At 39.5% G+C, this 19,204-nt stretch overlaps 1 protein-coding gene across 5 annotated transcripts in view; it reads right to left on the reverse strand.

The window, feature by feature from the left end:
* Window positions 1-19,204, reverse strand: part of RAPGEF5 (Rap guanine nucleotide exchange factor 5) — a 127,966-nt gene that overhangs the window by 13,862 nt on the left and 94,900 nt on the right. For all 5 annotated transcript variants that reach the window (XR_014517659.1, XM_083467970.1, XM_083467972.1 and 2 more), the window contains 11 exons: window positions 16,604-16,682; window positions 16,305-16,449; window positions 14,630-14,727; window positions 12,757-12,787; window positions 11,847-11,925; window positions 9,424-9,573; window positions 8,114-8,211; window positions 5,741-5,863; window positions 4,974-5,152; window positions 2,080-2,170; window positions 421-471 (listed from right to left, as the gene is read on the reverse strand). Coding sequence is in view for 4 of the 5 variants with exons in the window: in XM_083467970.1 (XP_083324096.1) it covers window positions 421-471; window positions 2,080-2,170; window positions 4,974-5,152; window positions 5,741-5,863; window positions 8,114-8,211; window positions 9,424-9,573; window positions 11,847-11,925; window positions 12,757-12,787; window positions 14,630-14,727; window positions 16,305-16,449; window positions 16,604-16,682 (1,124 nt within the window). In the remaining variant the exon portion in view is untranslated. The remainder of the gene's footprint in view (window positions 1-420; window positions 472-2,079; window positions 2,171-4,973; window positions 5,153-5,740; window positions 5,864-8,113; window positions 8,212-9,423; window positions 9,574-11,846; window positions 11,926-12,756; window positions 12,788-14,629; window positions 14,728-16,304; window positions 16,450-16,603; window positions 16,683-19,204) is intronic.

The raw sequence follows: 19,204 nt of genomic DNA on the forward strand, positions 1-19,204 counted from the left end.
ATGGCAATTTGTAATCTGTTACACACCCACAAGCTCAATATGCTTTAAATATAAAAGGTTTCCTTGGAAAATGAGGCAGATAAATGTTTCTCAAAGAAAGAGGACTGACTGAGTGAAATAAGAGGTCATTCACTCTAGGGGCTAATAGAGAGTTTGGAGCTACATATGTCTGCAGTAAGCTAAAAAGCTAAGGATCCCAGCTTTAGATGATGAGGTTTACATCAACCAAGGGCTGATGAAACTCTAGATCTAGTTGAACTGCCACACCTATTATCTCTGACCATTGGGCATCCCAGCTGTCGCTGATGGGAACTGGAGTCCAACAATATCTGGAGGGCCACAGGTTCCTAATCACTGCATTAAGCTCTGGAAGAGAACAGCTGGAGAAATCAAAGTCTTTTCTGTAGAAAGTATACTTACTGTCAAACTTTCAAGTTCAGCAAACAGCTTCTTAAACTTTCCAGGGATTCTCTGCAATACACAAAAAAATATCAAAGGAAATGGGATTCGATGGGGGGTGAATCAAGTATGCTGAAAAGTATTTAATATTTCTTTCAGTGACCAGCCATAATAAAAAAACTCATAAAAAATCAAGTTGCTCATCATGAATAATGTTTAAGAGTGATGCAAATCCTTTTGCATTTTGAGACTGCCCCTCTCATAATTCTTTTATAATTGCTTCCTAAAATCTGTGTTCATTTTATTCACTAACATCTCTGTCTGCCTCATTTGTCTTAAGGCCTCTCTGATTATTTCATTAAAAAAAGTAAAACGTATCAACAGTATATTAGTGCTAGCCTGAACTGATACTAAAATCTCCTTGGAGCAGTGGGGATAGCTACGTTTCAGGGGGAAAGCTAGTTTTTCTGATTTTATTATTTTAAATAGGGAAGAATTGTGTCCTCTGCATCTATCTCCCAATGTCATCCCAAGATTTAAAGGAACCACTTGGAAGTGGGCCCTCAGTACCTGATTGTGCACCATGCTGACCTGATGGTTCTTCCATCACCCTCAAACTCAGGGAATGACTCCTCTTGCAGCTTCTCCTACTTCACAACAATGCAGGAGCATGTGACAGAAGACTCTGTTACAATCCCTTTGAGGATTACAGACAGCTCTCTAAGGGAGGGCAGAGCCGCTTGGAAGGGTTCTACCATACCCTCTTAAGCCTTCAAACAACTCTGGTCTTTGTGGGAAATTGCCATCAAACATAACTAGCAAGCTTAGGCATAGTTAAGGCACGAAGGGGTTAAGACCACAGAAATGTATTCCTAGAATCAGCTAGGTCACAGCCCTCACCTGAAAGGAAGTTAAGTTTTCTCCTTTGCTCATTTTCTTTCATCATGTGAACTCGCCAAGATAGGACAAGCCTGAGTTTGCTCGCTACATGCTTAGACCGCATACTTAGAGCTATTTCTGTATTTTGTAAACCCAGTATTTCTACCTGTGTTCTGCATGAGACAACATATGAATCCAACCTTTGGCATTTGTAAGTAAAGTATTTAAACTTACTAACTGTGTGGTCTGTTTATTGTGGGGGGGGGAGTGCTATAAGTGGCTAGAACAGGTTATTTTAAAGGTCTATCAGACTATTATTCCCACACTTAACTGTGCTGCATCATTTTGTGTTTTTCAATTCTCTGCTGGGGGCTCTCTCGTGATGGAAAGTGTGTTTAGCTCCATACTTTAGACCTGGGGATCCAGCCAATTCTTTTATCAATTACCCCACATGGGGCATCCATATATCTATCCCCCCCCCCAGTATTTTGCTAAGTCAACATCTTTAGCGCTTTAATCCCCACTCATCTGCTAATGAGCAGAAATTAAATCTTGCTTCCTTGACTGCAGAATCTTGTTCCCTGCTGGGAACAGGGCACACAATCACTGCATGATTAAACCCTGTCCTCCTGCTCATCAGCTGATGTCACAAGTGATGTCAGCTGGAGAGTGGGTGGGTGTGATTTGGGGGAAATGACCCCATGAACCAAATTGGCCTCCTAGGTGTGCCAAGGTTGGCCTGTGGGCTGCAAGCTAAAACAAGAATTTTAATGAATTTCAAAAACAAAATACTTGTATTACCTCCCAGGTCTGAGAAAGCCGACTGACGGATGCAGTGTTGAGACCCATAACAATGGCAAAGAATGAATTCAGATTTCTTTGGGCTTTGCAGCTATGAAAATAAAAAATACAAAAAACAAGCACATGGTGTAACTTTCTATATATTCAAAGTCTTAATACTACTAGCGTGGAGAGGCATGGTAGATTAACTGTTCCAAGTATATTAACACTAAGTTCTGTAGTGACCCAATTAGGTGCAGGCCCATTAAGATGCCCCCCAAATCACTGTTTTTCCCTGTTCCTCAATTTTAATGTAACCACTAGCCCCTTCAAAGGTGCTTCCAGAGTTCTTGTACCTGTATGCAGTCTGTTTCCCAGATCTGTGGCTGCCCTGACGCCATTTTTGTTTTACTTAAAGGGTCAATGCAGGCAATCTTCTTATTTTTTAGCCCTATTGACAGTCCCCTTAGTATGTGCAGTGACATTTGACTTTAAAAACAACTGAGGATTTAAAACTAATAGAACAATCCTATGCAAGTCCCACTTGCCCAATGGACCTGACCCCATTTTTACGATTGCAGCCTGAGATTTGTGGCTGTGCATTCATGTGAATTTGCACATTTCACTTGTGCCAAGGAAGAGCCAAGCGGCTGCTTCTTGTACTCCATTCTTAATAATAGTTGCACTGTCCCTGAGATTCACTGCCCTGTGCAATCGAACTGGCTGTGCTCCCCTAAATCCACCTCTGAAATTCATTCACATCTTGGATTATAATACAGAGATATGATAGTCCAAGCGCAGCAATAAGCACAGAAGTTTCACTATATTTATTAGAAACTGTGGCATACTTCTTCCAAATGTTTCATTTTTCTATTATTAAGATTCAAATGTCTTCTCAAATCTACCAATCATTAACAAGCAATCATGTTTCTGTTTCTTTATCCTGGAATTAGTATTGCTTAGTAGCACAGCTCTGAGCTTATCTAAATTAAATCTCTCCCAATGTTGTTTACACATATGCCTACAATCCTGAATCATTTTTCTTTTTCTTTTGCAACCTCCAGTTTATTTTGTTGTTTATTGACACAAATTTAATTAATGTGCAACCTATATATTCCCCTGATCAGTTATTAGCTACCTTTGGTCACATTTGGATTATCAAACAGGTGCTTCCTGCTTGTCTATGTAACTATGTTCCACATAGCAACTGCATTAACAATGGTAGTGCTGTCTGGTGGGAGAATTTCACTTTCTTAGCAACACAAAATTGCAATTTACATGCTTGGAAAATGCAACTCAAGAAACACTGCTGCAAAAAATGGATGGATGTCATGCATTTAATGAGTGACATTTGCAGAGTATACTGCATTATAAATGGATTATCTAGAAATACTTTTTTACTTGCTTATCTGCAAGTTAATAAAATAGTTGTATTTTTCACACTAAGCTCCACAGATGGGAATTCCTATTCCATGTATGTCATGTATTTTAGGGTTTTATGTCATGCTCTTCAATAAGTTTCCAAGGTGGGGTATAAATGCACAGTATACTTTAACTAATCTGAAGGAACAGTTTTTAAAATGTATTTTAACTGAATGCCAGTGTACTAAGTTGATTGATACTAGAATTGCTGAGCAAATGAGGTAATACATAGACAACATATCCATGTTTTAGTCCAGATGACAAAACATTTGGTAACTTTTGAGTACCTAATTGAAGTGGATCATGAAGTTCCCTGTCAGCAACAACAGGGAATGCAAAAAAGAGAGCATTTTACTGATTCATAGTTTAATGTTGTTTAAGACTACAACCCGCATGCTGAACACAGAAGATATGAAGAGTAAAACAATAAAGAGGTTCTACACACAGAACTCTATCTCTGTGTACACACACATTAAGTTCTATGGTCTATCTGTGATCTATATATAGGTGTGCGCTGAATCTTTTAAAAATATATAATCATTTTTATTAAAGATTTCTTAGTTTACAAAAATATATGCATTGTTTTTTCTACAGATCAGTTTCATTTGTTGTGAGACATTAGTGTTGCATGCACTATAAGGCTGGGGAGTAAAGAGGGGTGGAGGGTGGGCGCGGGTGGGGTGGGAATGCTTCTATTCTTCTACTTAGTGTATGTGTGGGGTTTTGTGTCAGAGTCACTTATGTAGGTTCTCTTTCTATTCACTTGTTATCTTTCCTTGGTGGTGAGAGAGGTTGAAGGTTGGTTGGTTGGCTATAGTGATATTTGTTTATGTGTGTGTGCCTGTGAGGGAGTGGACTTTTGGATCAGGTTAGCTGTATTGATTCATATGCTGTCAGCGGATTCTTGTTGTTGTCTTGTTGGGCTATGTTTGTGATGAAGGGGAACCATACCAGAGTGAAAGTGTCTTCCTCCATTTGTCCCCATGTCAGTTTCAGTTTTTTAGTTAGCTTTTCTAGTAAGGCCGTTTCCCATACAATTTGATACTATTGGTCCATGTTTACTCCTAACAGTTCTCTCCAGTGTCTGGTTAGGATGCTTCTGGCTGCTGAGAGTAGGTGGGTTATGAGCTCTTTATAATGTAAGTGGGCATTATTATTGGAAGGTGTTCAGTAGGGTCAGTTCTGGGGTGACTTCTAATACCCGCCGGTTCTTTTTTTTTGATCTTCCACTATAGTCTGAACAATCTATACTATTGCTGTCCCAGCTGCGTCTTGGCTGTGAAAAGCTCACATTATTAAATTTGTGTGTGTGTGTGTGTGTGTGTTTAAGACAAAACAGTCTGTCCTTGCCTCGTGTAGCATTTTATATGCACATCACAAAGTACTAGTCAAATTCATGGCACAGCAACACACCTTTCTATCATTTCATTATCCTTAAGTACAGTTTTAAAAGACTGAATGTGAATTCAACATTGACATTGGTTGAAACTTACTGAGAAGCAATTTTAATGAACTTTTTCACTAGCTGTACACGTTTACAGAGCTGGTTGCAAAGGAGTATTTCTGTAGCAACCCAGAGTTGAACTTCATTGCATCTTTGAAGCAGAAGACTAAGATTCACAGTGTTTTCCCCATTGCCCTTTCTGCTGAAGGTGAAGTATATCAGCTCTTGCTGGAAGACAGTTAAGAGAGTAATTAGGCTTTTAAAAAATGCAAATGCGAATTTAACCATTCTGAAAAGTGTAACTGTTGATACTTGGCCAGACAACTCCTTTTAATAATTTATGAACGAACCTCAAGCAGTTCAGAAAGAGTCCAGAATTTCAAGTAATCTTGTGAGATTTTCAGCAATTATCCTCCTGGACATAGTTATGAAAAATGCAAGAACGGTTTGTTTCCAACTTGGCACCCACTAATTGCTGCTATAGGTTTCAATCTGAGAACTAATGACAGCCTGATGAACTCTGTTCTTTTTAGTTCCTCAAAGTCTCAAATAATTTAGATTTTTAAAATTAATTTGGGTGGCAGTAAAAATTAGCTCCATTAAGCAATGAGAGACACTTTGCATTTTACTTATGCACATGAATTTTGGTTCAAAGTTTAACCCATTTGTATCCTGCCCTTGTATTGGTCACAGAAAGTTGCATACTATGAGATGACCAGAAGAAGGCATTACATGAGCAAACATTTGGTTGAAAACAGCCCAAACTGGAGAACTGAGCACTGATTACAGCAAGCATTTCCATCCATTGCACCTTACCTCATGAACCAAGTTGAAGAGACTCCAGTCAAAATTGGTTAATTCCAAAGCAAGGTCCCACGTGTTAATTCCCAGAATTCTCACTGACCTTTGCTGGGCTTCCTCATTTTCAGCAAAAGGGTTCTAAATCAATAACAGATTGAAATAGTTCCTGAACAAGCATACATAATTGAAATCTTGACCATAAAGCAATGTTTTTTCAGTACCTTGTCTAAACTGTTTGCCTTGAAAGAATTATGGGCCCCAAGACTGAATTAGCTTTCAATACTAAGGAGATCAATCCATTCTTATTGCATTAGGCAACTCTACCACTCTTAAGAATCAATTACACACACACACACAACACATCACATCACATCACAGAAAACCATAAGCCCAGTTCAGGCATAAAGCTTGTGCAGAAAATACAAGCACAGGTAAGTGACATCAGGCCACACATATTGTGCCCTCTCTGTTTCCCCAAGTTGAAAAAGGAACATCTGACTTCTACTCATGCTCACCTGAATGCTCATGGAAACCTCAGTGTGATCAGACACAGTGTTTCCAATCATGCAGGGGTTATATATGCACTGAAGTGAAAGCAGGTAAATATTCATCTCCAGATGTTTCTACTCTAGCCAGAAAGGTTGGAAGCTGAGAGGGTAGAAAGAGTGCTTATGCGGGCAATGGGGACAGAACTGGTACACATGGCCCTATGCCCCATGCTCCCACTAATATTTATGACTCAGACATAATACCTGAGGAAGGGGGGAGATGGAGTATGCATTTAAAGATGAATTGATCAATTTCGCACTTTCTGAAATATGATAATTGAAACAACTATCCCCTGAAATTGCACTTATATATATAATTTGACTGATTGATTGAACTTTGTCAGCCAAACAATGTTTACAAAGATGCAAATATACTGGGAATGTGTGCATAAAAACAAATATATTAGTGAAAATAACATGCAAAAATGCATTGTATTGGGAGAAATTGCTTGCAGAAATGTGTGTATTAGTCGAAACTGTAGTTTGAAAGTGTTTATTAGGAGAAATTCACACTAATATGTTGTTTTACTGTGTTTTTATATATGCTGTAAGCCGCCCAAGTGGCTGGGGAAACCCAGCCAGATGCACAAGATATAAATAATGAAATTGTTGTTGTTATGGTTGTTGTTGTTGTTATTATTGTGGATGTTGTTATTATTATTAAGCTAATAATAAATAAGAATTTTCATGAGGATTAAAAAAAATAAATCCCAAATTTCTGCAAAATGTGGAGAGCTGAATTTAAGAATGGAAAAATTAGAAACCAAGAGAACAAAAATGGACAGATCCTGTCATTCCTAATAATGCCTGAACACAGCTATACTGAAACCAACATCTCAAATGTGTTTGGCCTATGAACTGAATTTCTACACCAGCGAGGTTTGTGTTGTAAAATGTTTTATTATGTTCAACAGAAAACAAATGCATTATATTTTATAGTACGAGTGCCAAACATGGTTCCATTCAGAATCCATGATAAAAGACTTCATAAAAAAAAAAATCTACGATGAAAAATGATTGATTCGAGACACACTGGACATGAAGACATTTTTTAAAAAAGAAAATGAAACAGCTGTCCCTTAAAGGTGAGATTGGCTGTTACTTGTGCACATTTAGATTGCATCTGTTTTCCAAAGCGAGTAAAACCAAAGCTGTTATCTATTAGTTCTTAAGTTGATATGACACCAAACTCCTAGCAGGTATACACAGCATATGAGTGATATTTTCTTCTTAGACAAAGGCTTGTATTCAACACCAAAGCAGTTAGTATGAATGCCCTCTCCCTCAATGAGAAATGCCAGTTTCCATTTGGCTGAATTACCTGTCTTAAGATGCATGTAGTGCAGGTGTCACTTAAAACAAAATTCACAGTATAGATAAAACATATCTCTATAAAGCTTTGGTAAAAATAATTAATCTCATTTTCTAATAATGTTTTCCTGGCTGTAAAGGTTGTGTAAAAAGATTACTGTGAAGCGAAGTCCACAGGATTTAACTGTGCAATTTAAATGCTTTTTACAGCCATACAAAGAAAACACATTAGATGAAGCCAGCACATTAGACAGAGCCTCATTTGGCTGTTTACTACCTTCTCAAGACTCTCAGCTGATGTAGACTCAAGGCTTCAACACCAGCTGTTTTTTCTCTCTCCCTTCCGAGGCTTTATTCTAGTCCAATGAAGAGTTCTAGGGAACTCAAAAGCTTGCACATTATTTTGGAACACTTTGGTTGGCCTAATAAAGGTACCTAGCATGGTTTTTAGTACAACCTTACGACTCACAGCTACTTTGGGTATTGAGGGAAACCAGAAGATTTTGGAACCCTGCATGCACAACCTTACCAGAGTATCTGTCAGATTCTTCCGAAATACAAACATACGAGCCGACGATTCAAGGGATTTGGAGATTGCCAGGTCATTTGGTTGTAGTTCATGCTTTTCTTTAGTATAGAAGAAAAACAGAAATATTGACATATTTTGCAGAACAAAATGCATTCTTACAGTCAGAATTCACTCTATCATGAGTAAGTATATACATGCTTCTTATAGTTTCTGAAACCACTAAGAGTAGTTTCTCCAGGAATTTATCTATCAGCCCAGTCTCATTCACTTACTACTACTCCCCTACTGGCAGATGATAACTAAATCTCCAATTGCTCCTGTTGCTTTCAGGTCCGTCTCCTGTCTTTACATCCCTGAACTGAATGGGTGTATTAGGTCTTGACCTACTGCTGTGAGGCTTATGCAGCAAAAGTGCCTCATTAATATGGGCAGAAAACAGTAAATAGCAAACATGTTAAAACAGAGCAGTCTATATGTGTCGGGCACACACATGTACACCTTTGAATCTACACTGTGTAATAAATCCACTCAGTTGCCTTTTGATAAACCCCATCACATTTTCGGTTTAACCATTTTCTATGCATTTTCCCCGTATAATATCATGATGTAACAAAATTAAGTGTATTTCCGGGGACTCTAAAATCCTACTGTAAAATACCAAAGCCAGGCTGATCAAACAGATCAACTGCAGTAGTCTAATTCCCACCCACCCCCAAGGGGGCAGGTAATTGGGCCTTGGTTGTTGCTTTTTAAAGAATTAAATATGAAAACTTATTTCTCACAATGTTGTGTGGACTCTAGGCAGGGGTCTTTTAAAACTGAGGGGGGGGGACCCCCATTACTTACATTGTCTTACAAAACATACATTTTTCCAGAAGTCATATTTTTCAGTTTCCTCCCCCTTCTTTCCTCCATGTACAAATACACTTCAGCTAGTCCAAATGGGAAATATCTCTTTCACAGTCGCTTCCCTTTTTACAGCTACCTCTCAGGTTAGCTTAAATTATGAACTGGGAGATTTATCTCTTAATGGCAAACCTTATAACATGTTTCTGAACACGAGAACACTCCTTTGCAATCCAGACCCGATGTGGAAATACATTATCCAACAGTACCAAAGAATTAGCAGTTGCCATGGAAACTCCTCTCTGCTAAGTAGCTCCTTATTGTAACTATGGTCATCCAGCTGTGGACCCATAGGGGAACAGCCCTATCCTTGCACTAGAAAGTGCCAGCCCTCTCTTTATAGATAAGATACAGAAAATGAAGGAGAATAAAACTGGGTCTACTGATAGCTGAAAATAATTTACCCCCAGAGAATGAAAGAGCCACCAAAGCCAAGTCTTCCTGCGAATGCTGGAGCTTTTCTGCTACAATTTTCAAGATCTCTTGAGCTGAAGTGGATACTTTAGTTTTTACGCTGACATAAGAATGTTCTGTTATATACACACGACAAAAAACTGTGAAAAGAGAGAAAATAATTCAATCAACAGACAGAAGCAGATTTCACTGAAGGGTGCAACATCTCCAAATTGCTGGGATGCTTTGGCTAACATCTGGTTTGACAGTCATTCCTCGACAGCTGAAGCCACAGCTGGTGCCTCATGGACCTACAGGCACATTTCCTCTTCCTAGAAAAATGCAAGGACAAAAAAACAAAAAACAAAAAAACAAAACCCTAATACAGCTTCCAGACCAAAACCAAGTCACAATTTGAATGTGTAAAATGCTATACTGGCAATAAAGGTGGATGGTTAAGTCCAGTCAAATATGACTATGGGGTGCGGCGCTTATCTCGCTTTTCAGGCTGAGGGAGTTGGCGTTTGTCCACAGGATTCCAGATCATGTGGCCAGCACAACCAAACAGCTTCTGGTGCAACAGGATACCATGAAGAGTGCCAGAGCGCATGGAAATACCATTTACCTTCCCACAGCGGTACCCATTTATCCACTTGCATTGGTGTGCTTTCAAACTACTAGGTTGGCAGGAGCTGCGACAGATGAACAGGTGCTCACCCTCCTGTTGCACAGATTCAAACCGCCGACCTTCCGATCAGCAAGCCCAAGAGGCTCAGTGGTTTAGACCACAGCACCACCATTCTAGTTTCTGTCACTGGTTTCCGTCACGGTGTCCCGTTGCACCAGAAGCGGTTTAGTCACACTGGCCACATGAGCCGGAAAGCTGTCTGCAGACAAATGCTGGCTCCCTTGGCCTGAAGCGAGATGAGCACCGCAACCCTATAGTGGCCTTTGACTGGACTTAACTGTCCAGAGGTCCTTTGCTTTTTTTTTTTACTGGCAATAAACCTGACCAGCACAGTATTTAGTTCTTCATGCAAAGGACACCCTTCTTCAGAGAGGATAGCTATGCTAGGGAAACATTACCCATTAGCATTCTCTCCTTAACTGGATCATTTTATTTTCATAAATCAGCTTGGGGGGGGGGGAGAGCTAGAAAAGTACTCTAGCCAATGAATGAATTCATAGCAATGACTGGCATTTAGGAAAGCAAATCTGGCCCATTAGACAAAGAGGAAACTAGAGTGAATACCCATTATTTATCTTGGCTTGTTTTTAAGCAACTTAAGTTGGTATTAAGTTGGTGGAGATGTGGTGCACTATAGAAAACCATTCAGATACCCAGAATCTTAGTGTAGCTGTGACTGGGGAGCAGTGCATCAAATCAAAAACAAAAGATAATAGCAAAGACTAAAGCTCCTGATCTTTCTAACTCAGGTCAAAAACAGTTTTTAAAAATGCTGTTGATGCCAATGCAGATACCATCCATCATTATCAAACTGCAGTAGGCAGGAGCACAGATGAGAGAGTGTGGGTTACCCCAGTCCTGAAAAGTGTTGTTATACTCATTTTGCTGACAGGAGTGGGATGGATATTTATAGGAAAACACTGAAGTGTAGTCTAGTATTGTTAAGCTACCCAGGGAGGTATGAAGTGCAAGGGGGAGGGGCTATGATGCTTATTGTAGCAGCAGTGCAATTGATTAAGGGTTGGGGGGAGATGAAATTAGCCAGACAAAGTACTGAGGTTTTCAGCAGTAAGCCAAAAGCAGTCATCTGGGCGCCAGATTCACCACTAGATGGAGAGCAGGTCTATCAATTGACAACCAATGAAGGAATACAACTTTTTCAGAGGTCAGGTTTAGCTACCCAGGCTGTGTAACCACTCAGTCAATTCCTGCCGATGCCCATGCTGGTTAGAGTTGTCCTATCAGCCCCAGTCAACATTGATAATGGTCAGGAATTATGGGACATTTGGAGGGCCACAGTTTACCCAATCAATCATGTTAAAAGCCGAACATATAATTTGGCAACTCAGGTTTCATCTTTAGCTGAGTTAATATTAAACTCTTAAGGCATTTCACCTGAAAGGTTGAAATGTAAATACATGAAATGATCCCAATATCCAATTTACTTTTCAAACTATTATATATTTTCACCTCCACCATGTGATTTTTTTATCCTTATTATAGATGCTGGGAGAAAATTTAATGTAGCAGTTGACACTTTACATTTCCATAGGAAGAGAGCCATATTTGACACAAGACTAAACATTATTTTCATTGCATTGGATGCTTTTCAACTCATAGCTCTATGGTCTTTTGAGTGGTTTTACCTTTGTCACTGAAAAAGGTTCTTTATTTCCAACATATATGCAGAAATATAGTATAATGACATCCTCCTTGTTTCCTTTGCTCCACATCCATTATGCTTACCTTCCTCTGTTTCATTCACAGTCCCTCTGTTCTGGAGCCAGTTCTCCTTGAGACTGAACTGATGTAAAATGGCTTTATGCTATGAGGGAGGGAGGGAGGTGGAAGAAAAGAAAAATGAACAAAATGCAATTACTGAAACATTGAAAATAAATCTGACTGCAAATGGTTGGGCGGTTTAAAAAAAGAAAGAAAAGGGAACAAGAAATCCACCCACCCTGTTTGGGCTAAATAAACTGGGAGCTATCATTTTGGACAAGTGGAAGTAGTACAAATCTGAAAGAATTCTGAGAATAACTGCGAAGGTTTTGTAATAAATTTCAGCACAATCTTATTTTCTGCTTTCTATGCTTCCACTGTCATATTTTGAAGAGTATTATACCCCTAAGCTTTAATATAGTGAACGCCTTGACCACAACATCACATTTCCACAGCAACACAGTCTGGCCTAAATTTTTGGATAACATTTTCGTCTCTCTCCCCTCCTCTCTCTCTGGGTAACATTCTCCCCCCTCTCTCTCCCTCTCTCTGTCTCCAACACACACTACACAACACAACACCCTCTATTCCAACAGAGCCCCCTGACATTTGCAATCAGTATCTCTTTCAGATTTGCTTGCTGAAATCTGCTCCGTTTCAGAGCTGTCTAACTTGAAGCAGGCAAGGACATGCTGACTTGCTTTTGCTGAATTCTGGCATCTCAGAACAGACTAGTTAAACACTAATAATGCCAGAGCGACTTTAGCTTAGCTTGCATGACTAGAAGCAGAGGTGAACTGTCAAGAACAAATGCTTTTAGCAATGCTACCTGTACAGGACAGCGTATTTAATGGCCATTTGCCATTATTGATTGAAAGAACTAGACAGTTTAAAAAAAGAAAGGTACACACCAGTAACCAATTATATGCATTACCTTTCTGTGAGGTGAATATTCATCTACAGTGCTGAAACCAAAAGACAATACATTAGTCTCGCTATTCAAAAACTAACTGTTGATACATTCCAGATCTTTGCTGTTAACAAGAGCAAAGAGAAGAGGACATTAAAAGTTACGCCCAAGGAATAAGTGTAGCATTACCTGGAAATAAGTCCTACTGAATTCAATACAACCTGTGCAGATATGAGCTTGCAGTTTACTGAGAAGTCATGATGCTGCAACTGACCTCAACTGTATGTAAGGCAGAAGTGCTTGTCATTAACTAGCACCTTGTTTCATATGACAAGAAATAATTTTACAAGATTTAAGTGCTTATTTTCCTATGGAAATTTTATTACAAAACTGCAGATCTTTACACTGCACACCTAAAAGCCAAATGGATCAGCATTCTGTGCTAACCAGCAATGTAGGAAAAGTTTATTTAAAATCTATACGTAGCGCATCTTCAGCCAGTAAGTTCTTTGGCAATACTTAAAATCCAGTCTTTCAACAATTCTATAATTTTAATGACTGTGCATCATATAACATAGTGCATGTCTTAATGTAGGAGTCAAATGTATTTACAGTGGTGCCTCGCAAGACGAATGCCTCGCAAGACGAAAAACTCGCTAGACGAAAGGGTTTTTCGGTTTTGCGTTGCTTCGCTAGGCGAATTTCCCTATGGGCTTGCTTCGCAAGATGAAAACGTCTTGCACTTTTTTCTTAAAGCCGCTTGAAGAGGCGCAGTTGTGACGGACCGTGCTTCGCAAGACGAAAAACATCGCAAGACGAAAAGACTCGCGGAACGAATTATTTTCGTCTTGCGAGGCACCACTGTAGCTCACACTCCTGTAAGAAAAACACACACAGTTATTTGTGCTTAAATCTCCAACTTAGGTCCACAGTTTTGTCAGCTGCTTTAGGATATGGTGTAACCACAATCAAAAAATTGAAAGGAATGCAGGATGTGTGAAAAAGGAAGAAGGCTGCAATGTGCAAAAGTTTCAGAACCACTAGCACAGCTAAGAGGAAAATACAGAAGTAACCAGGAATACACTGCCAACCATTGCTGAGCAATTACTTGCTTTAAACTGTGAAATAATTTCATTCACTCATCATGTATTTTGAAAAATACAGGAAATCAGGTGTGACCACAACAGACTTAAAAAATGATAAGGACTGGCCACCACCTCAAAAGTTCTCCCATATAGAGAAATCAATAATGGCTGCTTACCCACAAGGTGGGTGGCAGTTGCGGCCCATCAGCAAGGCCTCTCAATTCTGGGGAGGTGGGGAGCACTCCCTCATGGTCTGGTCATTGGGGAATTCCCCTGGCCAGCTGCTTAGGATGGTGAGATAGCCCGCCATCCATTAAATTCAGATGGCCCAACCCTGGGCAAGCTGGGGGGCGCAGTGCTTGGGTGGCAGACCAGAGAAGAAAAGTCTTCACTCTGGTCCACTGCCAGCTGTGCCTGAGTTTGGGACAACAGTCGGCCAAAGAGCACAGTGCGTGGGTTTGCGACGGGTTCTGTTGTCTAAATTCTTAAATACAATTCCCGCCCTACTGCAAATATTAAAGACATATTAATGTAACAACTAGCTACAAATCTTCTGTTTACAATACAAGTCATAGTAGAAGGATGAATTAGTGTGACGGAATCAGAATTACTCTATTTCTGCTAACGCTGTATGTGTCAAACATGTCGTATCAAATTATTCCTTTGTAGTTGCCTGAACAAATATTAAACGCATGGAATGACACTTACGCTGCTTCTGGCCTCACTTCACTCAAGTAACAAAAGCATAAATTGTCAACTGAAAACTAATTATAACTCTGCAAAAGGCCTTAAAAAGCAAAGCAGCAACTTACTGACGACGATGCATTCCCAGCAATTTTTGAAATTCTTTCAGGTCTTTCTCAAGCACAGGGTATTCGTAGACATCGTCTAACACATTCCTGTATATTGTCTTGAAAGTAAGGAGTGGTTGAGAGAGAGAGAGAGAGAGAAACACACACAGAGAATCAATCAATCAAATTGATCTGATGGCTAAAGTACAAAACATCATACCACCCCTTTCAGGAAATCAGTTGTTAGCTTGTTAAAGCAAAACTGCAAAAATGCTTTCAACCTAAAATCTCTCAGCGCATAATTTGTTTAAAACACATCCACCAGTCAAGGATAGCTGATGCCTTAAGAGGCCATCTCTGTACCCTGCCTAAGTAACTGGTGTTAAAAGTGTCAACTCTCATTAGTCAGTGCAAACATTCTAAAGTGACACTTCAGGATGTTACTTAAAGCCTGCCATAAGCTCCCAAGCATCTCTCTCTCCTCGGAGTAATACTAGATTCATCACAGTTCTGCCGCCCAACAATCAAAAGTACAACAGCAATACTAACAAATAGTAGATTGTACTTATACTGTCTTGAATACAGTAATGAATTTCAAATCTCAGGATCTTATCTCTTTATATTTATAAGCCTTTAATAAAACAAAACAATAGAAACATAGAAAGCTGCCTTATACTGAGTTGGACTATTGAACCATCCAAGTTGGTATTGTGTACATAGATTTGCAGTGGTTCTCCAGGATTCTCACCCAGCTCTGCCTGGAGATCCTGGGTACTGAACCTGGGATCTTCTGTGTGGAAAGAAGATGACCTGCCACTAAGCTACAGTCCTTCCCCATGTTAGGTTTAGCTCCTGAGCTTGTTTTAGCATAAAGTTCTGGGCAGCTCCAGCTCAGCAGGAGTCTTGGTCACTCTCTCTCACTCTCCCTTACTACAATGTAGTACAGATGGTTCTTTTTCAAAAGAAAGATTCTTCCCCCATGTAGCCTTGTCTTAATAATGTCTTTCCAAACAGATCCCCCAACAATAGGATGATCAGTTTTATATGAATGGTGGTACACTTGTCATAAATGCCACTAATGCTTCAATAATGCTGACACACAAAACTTATAAAAGATCACAAAAATAGACCACCTCATGCATTCTGATCAAATAAGCTGCAGATCTTAGTCATGATAGATTCCCTTTAAATATCAACTCTCCAACAGAGAGAATTGTGCTAGAGTCAAATGGTAGTCATGAGGCAGGGTGATGATTATGATCTTAGAAAAGTAGTGGTGAACCTTAGTGGCAAATATGCCACAAATCAAGTCCAGAGTTTGAGATGGTAGCAATCAAGTGAAGTGGACACTTCAGTACTGTACAGCTTCACCCCAGTGCCTTGGTAGGTTTATATTTCCAGGCTTCTCCATTACGCAGCAAGGCGACATGGGGTAGGCAGACAGAAGTGGGGGACTGACTAGGCAAATTCACCTGCTGTGGTAAAGATGCATTATAAATCCCACAATGCATGCCATGCCACACATGCAACAGGTCCACCACCCATGCTCAGAGAGAGAGAGCAATGCCCTTCAATTATAGTAATCTGTAAAGTTGTCTTTGCATTTAATAAGTTCACTTCCCATCTGTTTCTCAATTTACAAGCATATATCAATGACATTATCATATAGTGTTGAAATGCAGCTGTGTGGACATACCTTCAGAAATTGCTTAAGATGCTCATCTTCATGTAACCAGTCTTTGTAAAGTGAAGTCCACTGAGACACCAAGTGCAATACTTTTCGTTTTCTGCAAGAAACATCTATAATTTCTTCCTTCCCTTGATGGTTTTTAGCACAATAAGTATTCCAAGTTAAGGAACCCACAACCAAGGAAACATTAAATCTCAGATTTAAGAAATGAAGAAGCTTCATTTGGTCCTCCTCCACGACTCATATTTAAAAGCTAATGTAAAGTGGGTTAGGGAATATTAAATTAATGCACCAGTGAAGGATATTGCCTTAGCAGAGCTTGACACAAATCATCTGTTGTCATGAAGACTGTATATGTGAGAAGGAAGTCATCTAGAAGAGTCTCTGCAAAGAAAGTTAAAAAAAAAATTTTTAAATCACAGTACAACTAAAATGTTGGGTAGGCATGATGTCATAGCTAATACTCAAAACATGACAGGAATAAAGTGGCAATAAGTATGGAAGATCACTCAGTATCAAAAACACTGTGTTCCCAGGCTCATCCCAAATCACTGAACTGGATCATTGATTAGTTTGCTAAAGACTCATAAACCAGAAGGGTTCTGGGTTAGAATTGTGGTCCATCAGTGGGGGAACATGTCTCATTTCAGTTTCTTACACCTCTATCCCTGTACCAGGGGATATGTATGCCATGGGGTTAGAAATAATCACAATTATACAATGCTATAACCCAAATCAAACACCCAAAAGTTGAATTGTTTGACATATTCAGTCTGTGGTTCTTAGTTGTGTAGCTTTGAATACCCAAAATGTAGACAGTAAAAGGACAAATAATTCGCAACTTGTGTCTTTAAAAGAAAATGAAATTTATTATAGGAACATTTGTAGTCTCCAACATATATAAAGTAACTATGTACACAGACTGCATGAATAAAAATATATTTCTCGTTGGTAGATCACCAGCCAGGGCTCAGTCACCAAATCCCTACCAAATGCACTTCAGACGTTGGTGGAAAAAGGACAGAAAGGCCTTTCTACAACATATTAAAACCTGAGTGAAATCCTATAGGAGATGGTAACCTGGTACCCAGCTGTTAGGACTTTATCAATATACTGTGAAGGACACAGAAATATTAAAGTTTGCTTTCTAACGATAATTAGTGGCTTTTATTTGATCCTAAACTGGAAAAATAACTGAACTTGCCCTTTAGTATCCTCAACATTTATGTGATTTCCCAGTGCAGGCATTTGAATTTAACTAGTTAAAAGTCAGGCAATTCATCAGTTGAAATTTCTAATGTCTAAGACAAAGGATTTAATAGGCTTGTAGCTGATATGTGATTACTGCTGTGAAGCAGGTACTTGGGTATGGCCAATGAATAATCAAAATGAAATCAAATGTAATTTTCAAACGCTGGTGCGATTAATACCTGAACTATGGAAACTAAACATTAAAAATCATCTAGCATTGTCTTTTTACCAGCTGAAATATTTTAAAAAAGAGATAATAGGCAAAATATCCAAAGCTTCTATTATTCTGGCAGCCTCTTGAATCCCACTGATTTCAAAGCAGAGTTTTCTAGTTTAAAGAATCAAAAGCCAATCATGCTTTGGATAGAAAGAGCTCCATGTTAGAAGTATGAAACTCCATGGGTCCAATTTCTGCATCATTTGCACATTCCCATTTTCACTGAACTCTACATGCATGCGTGAAATTGACTGGATAATAAGACCTCGGGAGGTTTAACATTCAGGATTTCCTAATCACCATTCTGAAAGACAAGGGAATGTTCTCTTCCAATGAATGGGAGCGACTCTCAGAAGGTAACAAGAATGCTGATTGCAAATGTTCTCGCAGAAAGGCAGGGAGAAGCATCTGCAGTAGTCCGTACTGCAGAGACAGCATGGTCAACTCAACCTATGCCTTTTGTGCAGGCCCAGCTTATCTCCAAATGTTCCCCAGTGCCCACCAACTCCAACCCTCACCAACTGGCACCATTGTCTCATCCACTCAGTGAGACTACACAGCTGTGCCATTCTAGTTGGCACTGCATGTGGAGCCAGCAGCATCCCTGAGAAAGCCATCTTTCAAACTACAACCCAGAAGCCTATATTTTGCTTCCAGAATATCACAACTACATTTCCCAGTGTCATTGGTGCCAACCTGCACCATAACCGGTGTCTTTTCCCCAACACATATCAACCAGGCTATCTATCTGAGAGGCGACACCCACCACTTTCTCACCAAGCAGGCAAATCCTGCGGTCTGCAGACCCTTCACATACCCAGCTTCCTGTGTCCCTAAAGACATAATCGCTCACTACCAGCTTTTCTCAACCTTCTGGAGGAGTAGCCTTGGCATGAGAGGACAACTACCCATCACACAAGGAATGAGTCCCTTCTTAAGAATCACTTCCTCCTCCTCTCAGAGTGATGACCTCCTTTCCCAAGACACTCGTTCTCCATGACAGCAGGGAAGCTATCATCCTGGAACTGGGACACACATTATCCCCAAAGGCTGCATGCACTACCCTCTCTGCTTCTCCAGGCCAACCACCTTGGCCTCAAGGGAAAATCCTGTTCCCTGAGGGCCAGGAGCTCATTTACTAATCTCTCAACTGATGCAAAACAATTAAAAACAAACTATATTTGGATTTAGTAAATTATTTTATACTATTCAATGAAAAGATTCCAGTATACTATGAAGTTATCTCACTACTATCTAGTCTGCACTCTTTTGTCCCTATATAAATTGTTAGTTTTGCCATTATGGCCAAATCCCACATTTTATCTAAGTAATATTTAAAGGATAATTAATTTGAAAACTTGCAATTATTTGCATAGCGTGTTTTGGCAACAGAAAGCCTGTAAGACACTAATTTCTTACGTTTTTGACTTACTAATCT

Source organism: Podarcis liolepis (assembly GCF_965112155.1).
Source record: "Podarcis liolepis genome assembly, chromosome: 12".
NCBI classification, from domain to species: domain Eukaryota; kingdom Metazoa; phylum Chordata; class Lepidosauria; order Squamata; family Lacertidae; genus Podarcis; species Podarcis liolepis.